The sequence below is a fragment of the Chiloscyllium punctatum genome, chromosome 16, assembly GCF_047496795.1.
Source record: "Chiloscyllium punctatum isolate Juve2018m chromosome 16, sChiPun1.3, whole genome shotgun sequence".
NCBI lineage: Eukaryota > Metazoa > Chordata > Chondrichthyes > Orectolobiformes > Hemiscylliidae > Chiloscyllium > Chiloscyllium punctatum.
The window spans coordinates 8,149,742-8,165,561 of NC_092754.1; the positions used below are offsets into that span (position 1 = coordinate 8,149,742).

Consider the following 15,820-nt stretch of genomic DNA (forward strand, 5'->3'; position numbering starts at 1 on the left):
CCTTCTGTTTTTTGTCAAAATTGTGAATCTGTGCCCTTTTGGATGGTTTCCTTTTTTGTTGTTCATTATATATAGAAATCTATTTTAGATGCCAAGGCAATATCCCTGCAAGTCCACATTCTGTGATTCTGACTGAAAAATGACGAATTTCTTTCAAACTCCTGATATTACTCCTGTATTCAATGAAAGGTTGAAATCCTGCCACAGCTTGTCTTATGCTTAGTTTAAAATGGGAGGTAACTATATTTAATAGACTTTTCCCCCTCCATGTTCAGATGGCTTGTAGTTCTACTTTTCAGTAGTACAAATTATTTGAAATTGTTTCACAAGCTATAACAGACTGATGTAAATTTGATTTAATTTAGAAATTACATTCTCAATATCTTGAGTTTTTTTCCTTGTTTTTTTGACTTTTTGCATTTGTTGTTTACTTTGTTTTTCTGGATCTCTGCATGAGTATCATGGTGCAGTGCTTCAAATACCTTCTATTGTTTTGGAGTACCAACTTGTGCTCCTGTGTGCTACATTCCTAATTTTGTTCTGTATATGATTTGTACCTAGGTAATTAGACAGTATGTTTGCAATTTACATAGCAGTACAATGGCAATAGGTAAACATGTAGTACTTTCTAGGGACATTTGTTATCCTCTCATAGCAATTTGATGGAAACCATTTTGAATATGTTTAGTAATATATATTCTGATATTAATGCTTCTGCACATGCTGTTGTCTCAATATAATGACAGATAAAGCATGCATCCCTGATTATTTTATCTAGTGAGTCACTGAGCCTTATAAACCAGGAAGAGTAGTCAACATGCCAGTTTCACAAAACTATACATTCATAATCAGCAGCCAGCTATCCAGCGCGAGTGGTCTCCCATCAGAGGCCACCAGTCCACTACCGCAGTTAACAAGTAATAATCAGTAATTACTGAAACCACCCACCCAGAATCAATACTTCTCCAAACCATGAACTTTCCACACCTATCTGTCAGAGTCAAGATGGAAGTCTTGTTGGAGCGGCAAAGGAGAGGAACTGGAATTCATTGGAAAAAGACAGATCCTTGATCTGAAGGAACATTGAAGTAGATGACAAAGTTACTTGTTACAAGCATTATTACTTGCTAGGGAGGATATAAAGAGCCTTATGCATTAATGGTCCATTGGCAAGTTCAGAGTCAGTGTAGTAACTTGTGTAAAGTATGTACAGCATGGGATTTGATCACTCAAAAAATCAAATAACTCTTGAAGCCAAAATCAACTGATAAAGTCTGAGTAATTAAATCTAATAAAACAATTGAGAATTTTTTCAGGTCATTTATAATATCTACTTGGCAGAATGGTAGCATTTTCAGGTCTGAATGTGTGTTGTGGCTTCAAGCCCTATTCCACAAATATTAATGTAGATATACCATGTGACGTGACAGTGCCACCTTAGATTGTAACTTAGAGCAGCCATGAGAGTTTCAGACTAACAGATACTGATGTTTGTCCAACACACAGACCCAACCCCATAAGAATGGCAATTGTTAGTAGGATTGAGCCTGTTATAGCATGTACAGCTTTGATCATTTTTACTGTCACATCTTCCAAATGTATCTTTTATTCACCATTGTATTTTTAAGAGACGACTGGATAGAAATCTATGAAATTAATTAAACTTTACATTGAGATCTTTTTTAGAAAGGGCCTTGAACTATAGAAATATGAGAGCAGGATGGAGATCTATCCAAATGTGTTATTGGAAGGAAGAAAGGCCAGGCAGACCAAAGTTTATTATAACCAGAATTATTCTGAAGTGCTGATATCTTTTTTAAATGACACTATCTTGAATGCAATCTGCAACGGTCAGAACAATATGTAAATGCCTTCAAAGATAGTGGAAGCCATTTCAATAACAATGTTCAAGTGGGACTTATATTTTCCTTTTCAAGTAAGTATCTTCCAAGATTATGTAGAAATACTGGGAGAAGGGAGCACAATGGATTGCACGGAACTGGCACAGGTGAGATGGACACTAGCCTCCTTCTGCTACATGATTCTGTGGTAATTAACACTGTCCTCTTAAGCTCAATTTAAAATACCCAACATTACATGTACTTCAATTATGTTGCATAAACGCAAATAATCATAATTTTTTAAAAAATTATCAAATGTGCCTCAGAGTCAAACCCTGGTTTCAATGTTGTTTCGATTCTGTCCTTTTAAACAAGAAAAGAATGCCACTGAAACACTTTTGTAATCCGATTGAGTATCAATGGTTCAGGAGGAATGCAATAGATTTTTATCTGAAATGAATGCCCACTGATGTGCATAATGTTTTTATTCTGGATTATAACAGTCATACGTTTGCTTGTAGCTTTTAACCTTATGTATTGTGACAGCCATTTCGGAGCATCTTTAGCTGCCCAACTTGAATCTGAACTGATCGCGGTTTGATGCTTGTCAAAGTACCCCCCTTGATAGGGCCCTTTTCTTTCAACATGCTCGCTAAAGCTCCCTGGAGTTGGGAGCTGGTTCAGCATGCTTATTTAGAGAACATAAAGGGAAAGATTGATTGCTCTGTATGTGAGGGAGGCAGGGTCATGGCACATGCTCAGTGCTGACATTTTGAAGGGAAGTTTTTACGCTCTGCGTGGTGGCTGAGGTCATAGCACAAGCTCAGTGAAAGCTTTCTGAGGTCTCTCAGAGACTGCGTGTGCCACCATTTTGAGTACTGAGAGTAGGAAAAAGGGAGAGTTTTGCTTTCAGTGCAGACTATAACCAGACTTGGGGATATAATTAAACCTAAAGGACTTGATTTGACCATGGATGATCTCTTCAGCCCTCGGAGGTAGGCTTATTTATTGTGGCCTATCCTAAAAGACTGCATTTTGTAGATTCCTTGCCTTGTCAAATATTTATTATGAAATCTTCATTATTAATGCTGCAAGGCTTTTTTGCTGCTGTTTTTTAACGTTTGATCAGCATTATACAGAAAATGGTGACTCTTTCCAGAACAGCTAGCTGTCTTTCTCTCTCATTTTGAAAAGTAAAGGATTGTCAGCAGTTTCTTTTGATTTGAGGGCTAGCAAAGAGAAATCAAATTATCACCACAAAAATATTTTATATTTTTTTTTGCTGGCATTTTGTGAATTTTCTTTTTCATACCTATTTAAATCTGACTTTGTAGCAGTGTTTCTATAATTTGCATCTGTTGGATTTCCTTTAAGCAGAGACAATGCATCTATGTTTTTTAGGATGTATGTGGGTCTGAGAACTATTTGGGCCTGTCAGTTATTTGGTTAGGAAAATGGTAGTAGGAAGGATTTGATATGGACAGCTATTGGTAGTTTACAGTGATGGGTGGGACCTCACATATTAGTTCTTTTGGCTACTTGAACTTCAGTCTTTTTGATTTCAAAGTTAATTTGCAAAAGGAAAATTTTAAAATAAAAACTTAATATTATGAGTAAGTGTAGTGTCTATGTAAAATTTTAAGATAAAAATGAAATAAAGCTGTATAACTTCAAAACTGATGCTTTGTAACTTGCATCATTTACTGTTCGTAAATGCACATTGTCATCTGTTGTGCTACGTACTTGGATCCACCTTAGAGATGATTCTGATCAGTGCATTAAAGTTCATGAGAGATATGTTGAAAACAAGCTCACTAATGACAGGAGTGGCATATTTTGAAATAAATCTATAGTGGTATTGTGAACATTGTGTAAACACTACATCCATATGCTTGGGTGTCATGATTTCACTTCCAATCCCCGAAAAGCTTTATTGATACAACAGTAAAACTCTGGTCAACACTGTTGGAATCTGAACACTAGAATCTTAAAGCAACCCCAAAGTCTGAATGAAAGTTCCATTAGACAGTGTATATATATTTAAATGCACTTACTCTTTGGAAGGATCATCAAACAATGCCTGTCAACTCAGAAGCCTCTGAAAGTTCCAGTGTCCTCTGAGGTTGTTGCTGCACAGAATTGGCATTTGAAAAAAAATATAGAATAGCTTTTATTTGAAATTATATGGACTTGTCTGAAATCATCAATGTGCAATTGTTTTAAATTTTATAAGAGATACTTGCATATAGACTAGAAGAGATTTGAGGTTCATAAGGAAGAGGTATTAGAAATACTGCAGAGTGTGAAAATAGACAAGTCCCCTGGGCCGGATGGGATGTATCCTAGGATCCTCTGGGAAGCAAGGGAAGAGATTGCCGAGCCTTTGGCATTGATCTTCAAATCATCATTTGTCTGCAGGAATAGTGCCTGAGGACTGGAGAATAGCAAATGTGGTTCCCTTGTTCAAAAAGGGTAGTAGAGACAACCCTGGTAATTACAGACCAGTGAGTCTCACTTCAGTTGTTGGTAAAGTGTTGGAAAAGGTTATAAGAAATAGGATTTATAACCATCTAGAAATGAATAATCTGATCAGGGACAGTCAGCACAGTTTTGTGAAGGGTAGGTCGGGCCTAACGAATCTTATTGAGTTTTTTGACAAAGTGACCAAACAGGTAGATGAGAGTAAACCGATTGATGTGATGTATATGGATTTCAGCAAGGCGTTCGATAAGGTTCCCCACAGAAGGCTATTATACAAAATGCGGAGAAATGGGATTGTGGGAGACATAGCAGTTTGGATCAGTAATTGGCTTGCTGAAAGAAAACAAGAGGGTTGTAGTTGATGGAACATGTTTATCTTGGTGTCTAGTTACTAGTGGCGTACCGCAAGGGTCAGTGTTGGGTCCATTGCTGTTTGTCATTTTTATAAATGACCTGGATGAGGGCTTAGAAGGGTGGGTTAGTAAATTTGCGGACGACACTAAGGTCAGTGGAGTTGTGGATAGTGACGAAGGATGTAGTAGGTTGCAGAGAGAGACATTAGATAGGATGCAGAGCTGGGCTGAGAGGTGGCAAATGGAGTTTAATGTTGACAAGTGTGAGGTGATACACTTTGGCCGGAGTAATCGGAATGCAAAGTACTGGGCTAATGGTAGGATTCTTGGGAGTGCAAATGAGCAGAGAGATTTCGTTGTCTGTGTATACCGCTCCCTGAAAGTTGCTACCCTGATTGACAGGGTTGTTAAGAAGGCATACAGTGTTTTGGCCTTTATTAATAGAGGGATTGAGTTCCGGAACCAGGAGGTTATGCTGCAGCTGTACAAAGCTCTGGTACGGCCACACTTGGAGTCTTGTGTACAGTTCTGGTCACCGTATTATAAGAAGGATGTGGAAGCGTTGGAAAGGGTGCAGAAGAGATTTATGAGGATGTTGCCTGGTATGGAAGGAATGTCTTATGAGGAAAGGCTGAGGGCCTTGAGGTTGTTCTCGTTAGAGACAAGGTTGAGAGGTGACTTAATAGAGACATACAAGATAATCAGAGGGTTAGATAGGGTGGACAGGGAGGGCCTTTTTCCAACTATGGGGACGGCAAACACGAGGGGACACAAATTTAAAGTGAGGGGAGATAGGTATAAGACAAATGTCAGAGGTAGTTTCTTTACTCAGAGTAGTAAGGGTATGGAATGCTTCACCTGAATCGGTAGTAGATTTGCCAAGTTTAAGTGCATTTAAGTTGTCATTGGACAGGCAAATGGATGAACATGGAATAGTGTAGGTGGGATGGGCTTCAGATTAGTATGACAGGCCAGCGCAACATCGAGGGCCGAAGGGCCTGTACTGCGCTGTAATATTCTGTTCTATATGATCAAGTAACATGATAACATCATGCTCACAAGTAAGTCGTAGGCACCTTATAGTAAATAATATAACTACTTATGGCATTACCTACATTAGTAAGACTCCCAAACTTACACTAATATTGCCAAAATAGTTTCCTGATTCACAACAAGAACAGTCTTTCAAGACAAATGGTTAAGTGTTTGGGGCTTTGATTTTCTAGAAAACAGATTTTCTAAAATAATATGTCAGAGACCATCTAGTTTCTTAATATTACAGTAGAATTTTCTTCCTCATTTCTTCTGGAGTTGGCTTCTAAAAGTTACATTGAATTGGCTAAAACGTGCTCTGCCTTTTCCCCACTCCACTTTGGCAATTGAGCTTAGATTGGGAACTTGCTGTTGATGCAGTACTACACATGCTCAGTGATAAAAATTGTGTTGACACATTGGTCCATTGGATCTTCTAACTGTACAATTTTAAGCATGCTATAACTATAGGATAAAACACAATTTATTCAGATAAAAGTTAAGTTGTTGCAAGTCCACAATAAATTTGACTATTCTACTTTGATCATATAAAATCGAAGTAAAATTATAGTTGGGTAGACAATCGATATTAAAGTGCAGTGCATGTCAAACTTTTGTTTGAACTATTCTACTTTGATCATATAAAATCGAAGTAAAATTATAGTTGGGTAGACAATCGATATTAAAGTGCAGTGCATGTCAAACTTTTCTTATCATAGGAACATAAGAAGAAACTTAACAAGAATAGCCCATTCAGCCATTTGAAGCTATTCTGGAATTAGGCCTCAGTTGATCTCTTTTCTTTTACCTCATTTACCTGTCCTGGTTCCAGACAAATATCTTTCAGTCTCAGTTTTAAAATTTTCATTTGATGACCTAAGTACTGTTTAAGGGAGAGTATTTAGCTTCTTGACTACCTTTTGTGCAATAATAATGGAGATATGCAAACTAACATTACACCAGCAAAGTAGAACAGTTACTTAATTGCATTAGCAGCTTAAACATACTAAAATTAGTTTTTAAAGTTTTGTCATGATAACTGAATTGTGTCAAATGAAAGTCTACAAATTAAGATGGTAAATGAATTATTATTTTCTCCTAGTCATATTATAATTTGTATTCTGCATCTTCAGAACAGCTTCAATATTTGTTTTTAACTTGTCTGCCACATAAAACATAGAGCACTAGGTGTTGCATTGGCAATTATATATTTCAGAATATTTCATTAATAATTATGCAAGTAATTGATGTTAACTAACACCATCTTGTTAATGACAGACATTGTGTTTGAGGCTTGGAGTGATGCTGAGCCATGCAAGGAAGATTCCAGGCTCAAGTTTTGGGTTTTCTTAAGATTTGCCAATTTTCGCCAAGGTACCACTGAGGATGCAGCAATCCTCTCTGCATCTCTTGGTTTAAGATGGGAGAAATTAGCAGTAATTCTGGCCTCAAACATCTGAAGTCAAACTGCCTATTTTGCACATTACAAAGTGAAGAAAGGACAATTTGTAATTGGCTGCTGGATCTGTCAAAGACTTACATTTATATATTATCATGGCACACATTTTAATCATCTTAACAGAATATAACAAAAGATTGTGATACATTGGTGGTTGTTATGTAGGCAAAAGAGGCATCCATATTTTGCATGCTGTAATTGGATCAATCACTGTTGTTTGAGAAATGTGTGTTGGACAGTTTTGAGTAGAACTCTAGAATGAATCGAATGGATCTTTCATATTCACCTCTGCAGCTAGCTATACATAACTTTGGGTTAATGTCTAAGGAAATGTGACATTTCTGATGGTAACAGCACTCCCTCAGTATTGTGTAGCATGTCAGTTCAGATTATTTGCTCAGGTTCAGTTGTGTGTCTTGGGAGGTAAAGTTTGAACACTTCATTTATATGGGTTGTTCCCAAAATCATTGCATAGAAAACCATCTGTCTTAAATGACTAGTACCATTCTAAATTACCAAGAAGCATTTGCACTGATCAGAATTGCAATGTAAAACAATGGCTAATAGAGTTATAATGATATGGTTTATCAGTTAGTTATAAACACCGATAAGATGAGGGTACGGGCAAAACACTGATGATGCCTTGATTATACTCTGATGTTCTTTTCGTTTTTTCTGTACTATGATTTGGGCTATACTTTTTGCTTCCAATGAAGTAATATCAAATTAAAACATGCATATTTCATGTTGCCACACAAGTATGACATTTCAAAGTGCTAATTGGACAGTTTAATCTTTGATATATTCTTCATTTAAAGAATGCTGATTTTTAAAAAAATCCCACAATTCTAATTTTCTGTGCCTTTGTGTAGAAAATGATGCAATCTGATAGCACAAATTTGAACAGACATGGTTGCAAATTAGTGCCAACTTAAAATGAATCCATGGAAAGGTACATTTGGCAGTCTGCTAAATTATATCATGTTTTGGATTGGGTCATAACTGGTTTGAGCTATTCAGTCCTTTGTATGTTCATGTCGTAACAGTACAGAAAAAAAATTGGCTTTTTTTTTTACTCATCCATTCTATGATGCCAAAAGTGAAATTTGCTTTTCCTGTTATGAAGCAGACCATACCCCCTCAAAACATAGCCTAGACCCTAACTTCTTATTTATAGGCAAATGTAAGGTGCTGCTCCAGATGTGATTCGATTGGTCAAAATACTAGGCTTTTTAAGCAAGACATACTTTATTCTTACATGGTGAAATACAAACAAAAAAGTATTTAATTCAGTTGAAATAATTTTTAAAAAATTATTTACAATTCCTCAAGTGTTCCAGATAGCAGCATTCCATAAACACACCCTTGGCAAAGACAAATTCAACAAAACCAATCTGCCTCATTTGGTTTCTCCTCTATTCCAGGAGAAGGGACACTGAATCTAGCAGCAAAGAGAGAACTCAAGCTTTTGCTGAACTTCAACTCCAAAACCCCAACTTCAACAACGGAAAGCAAAAACTAAAACCCTGGCTTTGTATGAGTCTAACTCCACCCACTCATACTTCTTTTGTATAATTTTTTTTAAATCCAAAAGTTATTTATTCTGCTTTTCCATGGAGCAGATTCTTTGGCGCCTGGTTTACAGCCCTCTCTTTGAGAGGAATAGGACAGAATGAACCCTATTTTACAGCACATCGTCCAATTCCTCTTGAATTGCAAAATCAATCAAATTTCAATCCTGTCAGCTTTGAGGATATTTGAGACTCTTCAAAATACAACAGAAGCAGAGTTTTGAATATTCTTAAGGCAGAGGTGGATGGATTCTTGGCAAAGCAATGTTGGGGCAGAATGGTTATCTGAGGTAGCTGAGGGTGTGGGATTGAAGGCACATTCGGATCAGGAATGAACTTAATGGCACAGCAGGCTCAAGGGTGGCTGAGTGGCTAACTTCTGCTCCTTTCTCATATGTTTGGTGCTATCCTTCTCAAAGTTCCGAGAGAGCATTGTATATTATATTAGCGCTTCATTAACTGATTTAGAAAAAGTTCATCCAGCTGTTAATGAAATTTGTTCCATTGACTGATGTGATATAGTTGCTGCTGTTTCTGCATTTGGTGATAGTTATTCAGATTCTGTCAAATTAGCTTCTTCAATAATTTTCACGCACTGGAAATGACCATGAGCAAATAGCTGTAGTTTGAACACATGAAACAGATTCTTCCCATCTCACTTTCAGTTACTGATGTTGGATAATATTCCCTGGGTACTCGTAGTGTTGCCTCCCTAAAGTGGCTGGATCGGTCTAGGTGTTGTTGCAATGAGGTTTGATTATGAAAATATTGCTTTCAATCTGCGTTTTGTTTGTGACTGACTTCCACAATCTTTCGATCAGATAATGGGGATAGGAGTGCAAAACCAGGCATATTCTACCCTTCATTTTCCTCCAATGAGTCTGTGGGTGGTCAGGTCAGTTTTAAGTCCTAAATGTTGATTTGCTAAAAGCACAGGATAGTCTACTACTGTAAAATGTTTGATAATCGATCTGAATTCACTTAGATAGTGTTCAGACATGTACTGACAGGTATAAAATGCAGGCAGGAAGTAATTCTCTGCAGAGGAACTGGGCAGGTTCTTGACAGATGCTAATCTGTTTTCTGTCAAAGGTGGATGGATCCTTGTTGTCTGTCAGTCCTAAATGAGAATGAGTGCTGTAGTTAAATAGTCTCTAGAAATGAGAATAGAGCAGCAGAAGATCTGCACTCTATCTGAAATGTAGGTGGCATTGGGTTACATAATCTGGTAATTTAAACAAATGATAGATGGCTGTTTTGGTCAAGCACATGAGCATTAATGTTTTGCAAGACCATTAAGTAAACACAATTGCAGTGCTTCCCAAACTTTTTCTTCCAGCATGCCCTATTTTAAATTTTGTATATTATTGTGAGCCCTCAGTGAATGTTTTGAGGGGGTGAGGGTTGGTTGGTAGGGGAGAGAAGCAGAGAAGACCAGGTGAGATAAGGGAAAGAGGAGTTGGTAATTGCTATCTCTGAGCTCACAACTTCAAAACTTCAACTTGTGACTCCACTTGAGGTCCAGATCTCCACCTCCAAAAGCCTGAACTGAGGATGGCTTTTATCAAGATGTTTTAGGGGTTGCAACCCTTGATTCAATCCATTTAACATTGCCATGGGATCGTAGTGATTGTAGATCATGAAATGTTGATGTTTATGGATGGACTTACAAACAGAAATATAAAAATCTTATGTGGGTCTGTGCTGTTCATTTCATTTTTTTCTCTGTGCTGATATGATAGAGTAATTATGGTAATTGCATTCGAAACTAAAGTTTTTTTTCTCTTCTCTAATGTGTGCAATGCAGATGATTGTAAGGAACAGATCACAATTGCCTCTTCCATATTAAAATTGTAGATCAGAGTTTTACATTGTAAAACTGATAGCTGATGCAGCAAAATACATTTGTTGTCTTTTTCTTAATTTAAGAGCTATGTGTGCTAAATAAACCCGCAGATCCTTGCTACCATGTGAAACTTCCAACTTCATTTGTATTTCATAAAACTGAAATTCATGTTTGCAGCTAAAATTACAATCTGATTTGCAAAGTATAATTCATGTGTTGCATAGTATATATTTCAATTTTACTTTTTGAAATCCCATTAGTTGTGGTAATTAAATAAGTGCTACTTGGTTCCTTAGAAGAACCATACCATTCCAACACCTTTTAAGAGAAACGTGCTATTAGAAATGATTACAATTTTAAGATTCTCTTATTTTCTTCTGACTCTTTTGTTTTCCTTTCCCCCTAATTACCCAGTAAATTATAATGAACTCATTGGGAAAGTGGCTTGGAGGACTTGCTTTATCCATTCGAGTGAAGGAGATTAATTAACAAATCCAATTCAGTGACTTATCTCTGACTGTAAAGGCAGTCCCCAGGACAGTTTCCATTCTTTAGTTTGTTTGCAAGTTATTTGCACGCAACGCAGAACAAAATAAAGTACTGTTCATGAGTAAAGGAAACATTTGTTTGTTGGCTCTTTAAAATTACACCCCTATATGGAATCGTGTTCATAAGTACAAGCGTTTGTAAGTAAAAGCATTCCTAAGTCAGATATTTGTGAATTAGGCGCCTCTCATACCTTGATGTTCAGCCACCATCCAACATGAAGACACAAAGCAAGAAGAACCCACAAAGCAAGAAGAACAGAGAAGATCCTTTGTTTCAATTCTTATTGGCAGCTGTGCTTTCATAGGCCCCATGTCTGAAATTTTACCATGCCCCATGAGCGACTCTACCTTTTCTTTCAACACTGGGCTATATCTCAAAAGGTTTGATAGATGTATCAACCCTTAATCCATTACGTTTTCTAGGACTGCCTCATTACAAATGCCAATTTCTTCTAGCTCTTTATTAGTACGAGTCGTAGAATTGTATAGCAAGGAAACATTTCCTTCGGTCCAGCCTGCCCGTGCTGACCAGATATCTTAAATAAATCTAGTACCATTTGTCAGTATTTGGCTAATATCCTTCTTAAACCCTTCCTATTCATGTACCCATCCAAATGTCTTTTAAATGTTGTAACAGTACCAGCCTCTACCACCTCAACTGGCAGCTCATTCCTTCGGTGGCACAGTGGCTCAGTAATTAGCACTGCTGCCTCACAGCGCCAGGATCTCGGTTTGATTCTGGCCTTGGGTAACTGTCTGTGTGGAGTTTTCATATTCTGCCCGTGTCTGGTTTTCTCTGGGTGCTCCGGTTTCCTCCCAACATTACAAAAAGATGTGCGGGTCAGGTGAATTGGCCACGCTAAATTGCCCATAGTTTTTGGCGCATTAGTCAGGGGTAAATGTAGGGAAATGGGTTTGGGTGGGTTATTGTTCAGAGGGTCGGTGTGGACTTGTTGAGCCAAAGGGCCTGTTTACACACTATATAGGGAATCTAATCTAATCTAATACATGTACAACCCTTTGCGTGAAAAAGTTATCCCTTCGGTCCGTTTAAACCTTTCCCCTCTCACCATAAGCTTCTAGTTTTGGACTTGCCCCACCAAGGGAGAAGAGCTTGACTATTCACCCAGTCCATCCCCCTCATGATTTTATAAACCTCTATATGATTACCCCTCAGACTCCGATTCAGGGAAATTGGACCCAGCCTATCCAGGCACTACCTATAGCTCAGACTCTGGAACATCCTTGTAAACCTTTCCTGAATCCTTTCAAGTTTCACAATATCTTTTCTATTGCAGGGAGACCAGAATTGAATGCACAATTCCAAAAGTGGCCTAACCAATGTCTGTACAGCTGCAATGTGACACCCAACTCCTTTTCTCAATCACTAACCAATAAAGACAAGCTTACCAAACTCTGCCTTCATAGTACTGTCTACCTGTGACTCCACTGTCAAGGAACTATGAACCTGCACTCGCAAGGTTTCTTTGTTTGGCAAAATATACACTTGGTCACTTAGTATATCTGGGAGATTTTCTGCATTGTCGTCCGTGAAAACATGTGAAGTATTTATTAAGCTTCTCTGAATTTTTTTCTTTACCATGTGCATTGGGTCATATCTTGAAATTATTTTTTTTTATTTTCAGGATAGGAGCTTTAACAGTCTCTTTATCCATGCTCAACAGCTTGCATTCATATTCTCAGATCCCTTTCCTTGTCAGTTTCTTGGCCTTCCTTTGATTGTCTAAAAGTGCCCACAGTCTTTCGGGCTACTACTGTTTGACATTCCGATAAACCAGGTCCTTTGATATCATACAATTCTTAACTACTTTTGTTAATCACGATTGAGTCAACTTTCCTGTTGTGTATTTGCCTTAAAGGAATGGATGTCTCTGGAGACGTTGTAGTATTCCAGTAAATACTAGCCATTGCCCCTCTACAGTCAAATCTTTCAATGTATTTTGTCAATTCAACATATTTAATGTGCCCTCGTGAGTTCATGGTTTTCTTTGCTTAGATTTAAGAACCAATATTCAGAATGAACCATGATGCATTCAAACTTAATGAAAAATTCTATTATAAAATAGTCACTATTTCCGAAAAGCTCCTTTTATAGTAAGGTAATCCTTCCCTGTTACACACCATATTCAAACTACTCAAATCCAAACTAATCCCTTGTTTCACACCTCCATACACTTCCAGAAAGGTATCTCATCCTCCAATACTTAAATGCTGACTTGGTTAACTCAATATGTAATTGAAGCTGTCCATTCTTGCTGTATTATACACATTGTATCCATCTCTGCTCTCCTGATTTGTAGTGTGCCCAATGTTAAGACCGCAGTTTAAAGTTCCATAAATGATTCCACGCAATGTAATGCTTTCCTTTTGCAGTTTCTTAGCTCCACCCAAACTGATTCTATATCTTGATCCTTCAATTGAAGATCCTCACTTGCTGATGTAATGATGTCATTCCTTGTTAGAAGTGCTACCCCACTTCCTTTTCCTTTTCTGTCTAATTTTCCTTTGTAGAATATCCTTGGATATTCAATTCCCATTATCAAGCACCCTGTAGCCAGTCTCTGTAATGGCAATTAAATCATATTCATTTATCTCAATTTGTCCTTCCAAATCAAACATTTTTGTCCATGCTCCCCACTTTCAGATAAAGTACATTTGATCCAGCCTTTTTAATATTATTGTTTTGTATTTTTTGCTCGCCATTGCTTTGTCTGTTGTCTATTTTTGTTGGCTACGCTTCTTTTATTAGTTTTACGTAAGTGACTAAGAAGTAGGAACAAGAATAGGGCATCTGGCCGGTCAAACCTGCTCCGCCATTCAGTAAGATTATGGATGATTTTTGTTTGGACTCAGCTCCACTTACCCACTTGTTCAGCATAAACCTTAATTCCATTACTGTTCAAAAATCTATCTTTGCCTTGTTCCTCTTGAATCTGAGCTCCCTCTCAGATCTCCAATTTCCAGCCAGTGTAGTTCAGATACTCAACAGAACTAGCAAGTCTCCCCGCAAGGAGTTCCTGTCTTGCCAAGGTGTAGCACATCAACCCGTACCGTCCCAAATTTGATCCTAATGCCTCATAAATCTGACGTATTCCATCCTACACCAATTTTCCAGCCATATGTTTAATTTTTCAGTGTTCCCATTTCTGTGCTTACTAGCATATAGAACTAGGAGCAATCCTGAAATCACTGCTTTGGAGGTGCTACCTCTCTCTTGGCTCCATGAAATCTGCTTCAGTCCTCATTTCCTTTCCTAGCTAAGTAATCAAGTAACTGACATTGACATGAAGATGATCTCTTGAGCACCCACAACTCCCCATCCTGAAGAATATCACGCAGGTGTTCTGAGAGGTCCAGTCTGCTCCCCCAACTAAACAAACCCCTATCAATGGTACTCTTCCACTTTTCTTTACTCTTTCACTTTTCATCCTTCCCTCCTGTACAGCTGAGCCACCTGTGGTGCTGCTGACTTCGCTGCACCCCTCTGACGAACCATTAGTGTCACTTGTATCCAAAGTGGAAAACTAATTTGGGAGTGAAGTTATGTCAGTGGGCTTATGTCTGGTTGATTTTCCTGGACTAGGAGAAAGTGAGGACTGCAGATGCAGGAGTATCAGAGTCGACAGTGTGGTGCTGGAAAAACACTGCAGGTCAGGCAGCATTGAAGGACCAGGAGAATCAACTTTTCGGACATAAGCCCTTTCCTGATGAAGGGCTTATGTCCTAAACATCGATTCTCCTGCTCCTCGGATGCTGTTTGACCTGCTGTGTTCTTCCAGCACCACACTCTCAACTCTGATTTTCCTGGACTGCCAGGAGACCTCCATTCCTTATCTTCTTGCAACTCCCCATCTTGCTGTGTGACCATAACCCTAAACATAGTATCTATCTAGTCTTCTGCATCATGGTTGCACAACAGTCACTCTGACCACTGTTTGAGTTCCAAAACCCAGCACTCAAGCTTGTTTAAATGGTAATACTTCTGAAGACATAATTATCTGAGATATCTGGCTTCATACAATTCCCAGACTCTGAATTTTATTCATCTGAGCTGCCTTGCCCTATGTTAACGATGTTAACTATTTATTACAAGTAGAATAGCTTGTCAGCTACTCACCAGCAGCTCTTTCTGATGCACCAAAGTAATGGCCAAGGACTGGACAGTGAAGATTCTAAATGTGTAAGTGGATTTTTAAGAAAAGGTCCTGCTTGTCACTTAACCCAACTCACCATTTGTCAAACTCACTCCATCCTGCTTGGTTGATTTTCTTTTGTGTTCCACTTTGCCCTGTTCACTGATATTCCATATTGTGGCAACATTCAATTTTCAATCATTCCGCATTGTAGATGAAGTATGATGTGAATAAATGTGATGTTATCCACTTTGGTAGAACAAACTGGCAGGCAGATTTCTATCTGAATGACGATAGATTGGGAAAGGGAGAGGTGCGTTGAGATCTGATTGTCCTTGTACACCAGTTACTGAAAATAAGCAAGCAGTGAAGGAGGCAAATGGTACGTTGGACATCAATACAGAGGAACCTCAATTATCTGAACGAGATGGGCAGCCACTATTTAGTTCTGATAATTGATTATTCGGTTAATCGATTCAATGCCTTTCCTCTGGGGCTTGGAGTTTTCTATTAAGTCTGCTCCCCAATCAGGAGA

The 15,820-nt window shown here is 38.1% G+C and overlaps 1 protein-coding gene across 13 annotated transcripts in view; it reads left to right on the forward strand.

The window, feature by feature from the left end:
* Positions 1 to 15,820, forward strand: part of rerea (arginine-glutamic acid dipeptide (RE) repeats a) — a 566,413-nt gene that overhangs the window by 323,374 nt on the left and 227,219 nt on the right. The window contains exon 1 of one of the 13 annotated variants that reach the window (XM_072586161.1): positions 2,669 to 2,836. The exons of the other annotated variants lie outside the window; for them this stretch is intronic. Within the exon in view, the coding sequence (XP_072442262.1) occupies positions 2,811 to 2,836 (26 nt within the window). The 5' untranslated portion in view covers positions 2,669 to 2,810. Of the gene's footprint in view, positions 1 to 2,668; positions 2,837 to 15,820 lie in introns of those variants that run through there. 13 annotated transcript variants of the gene reach the window in all.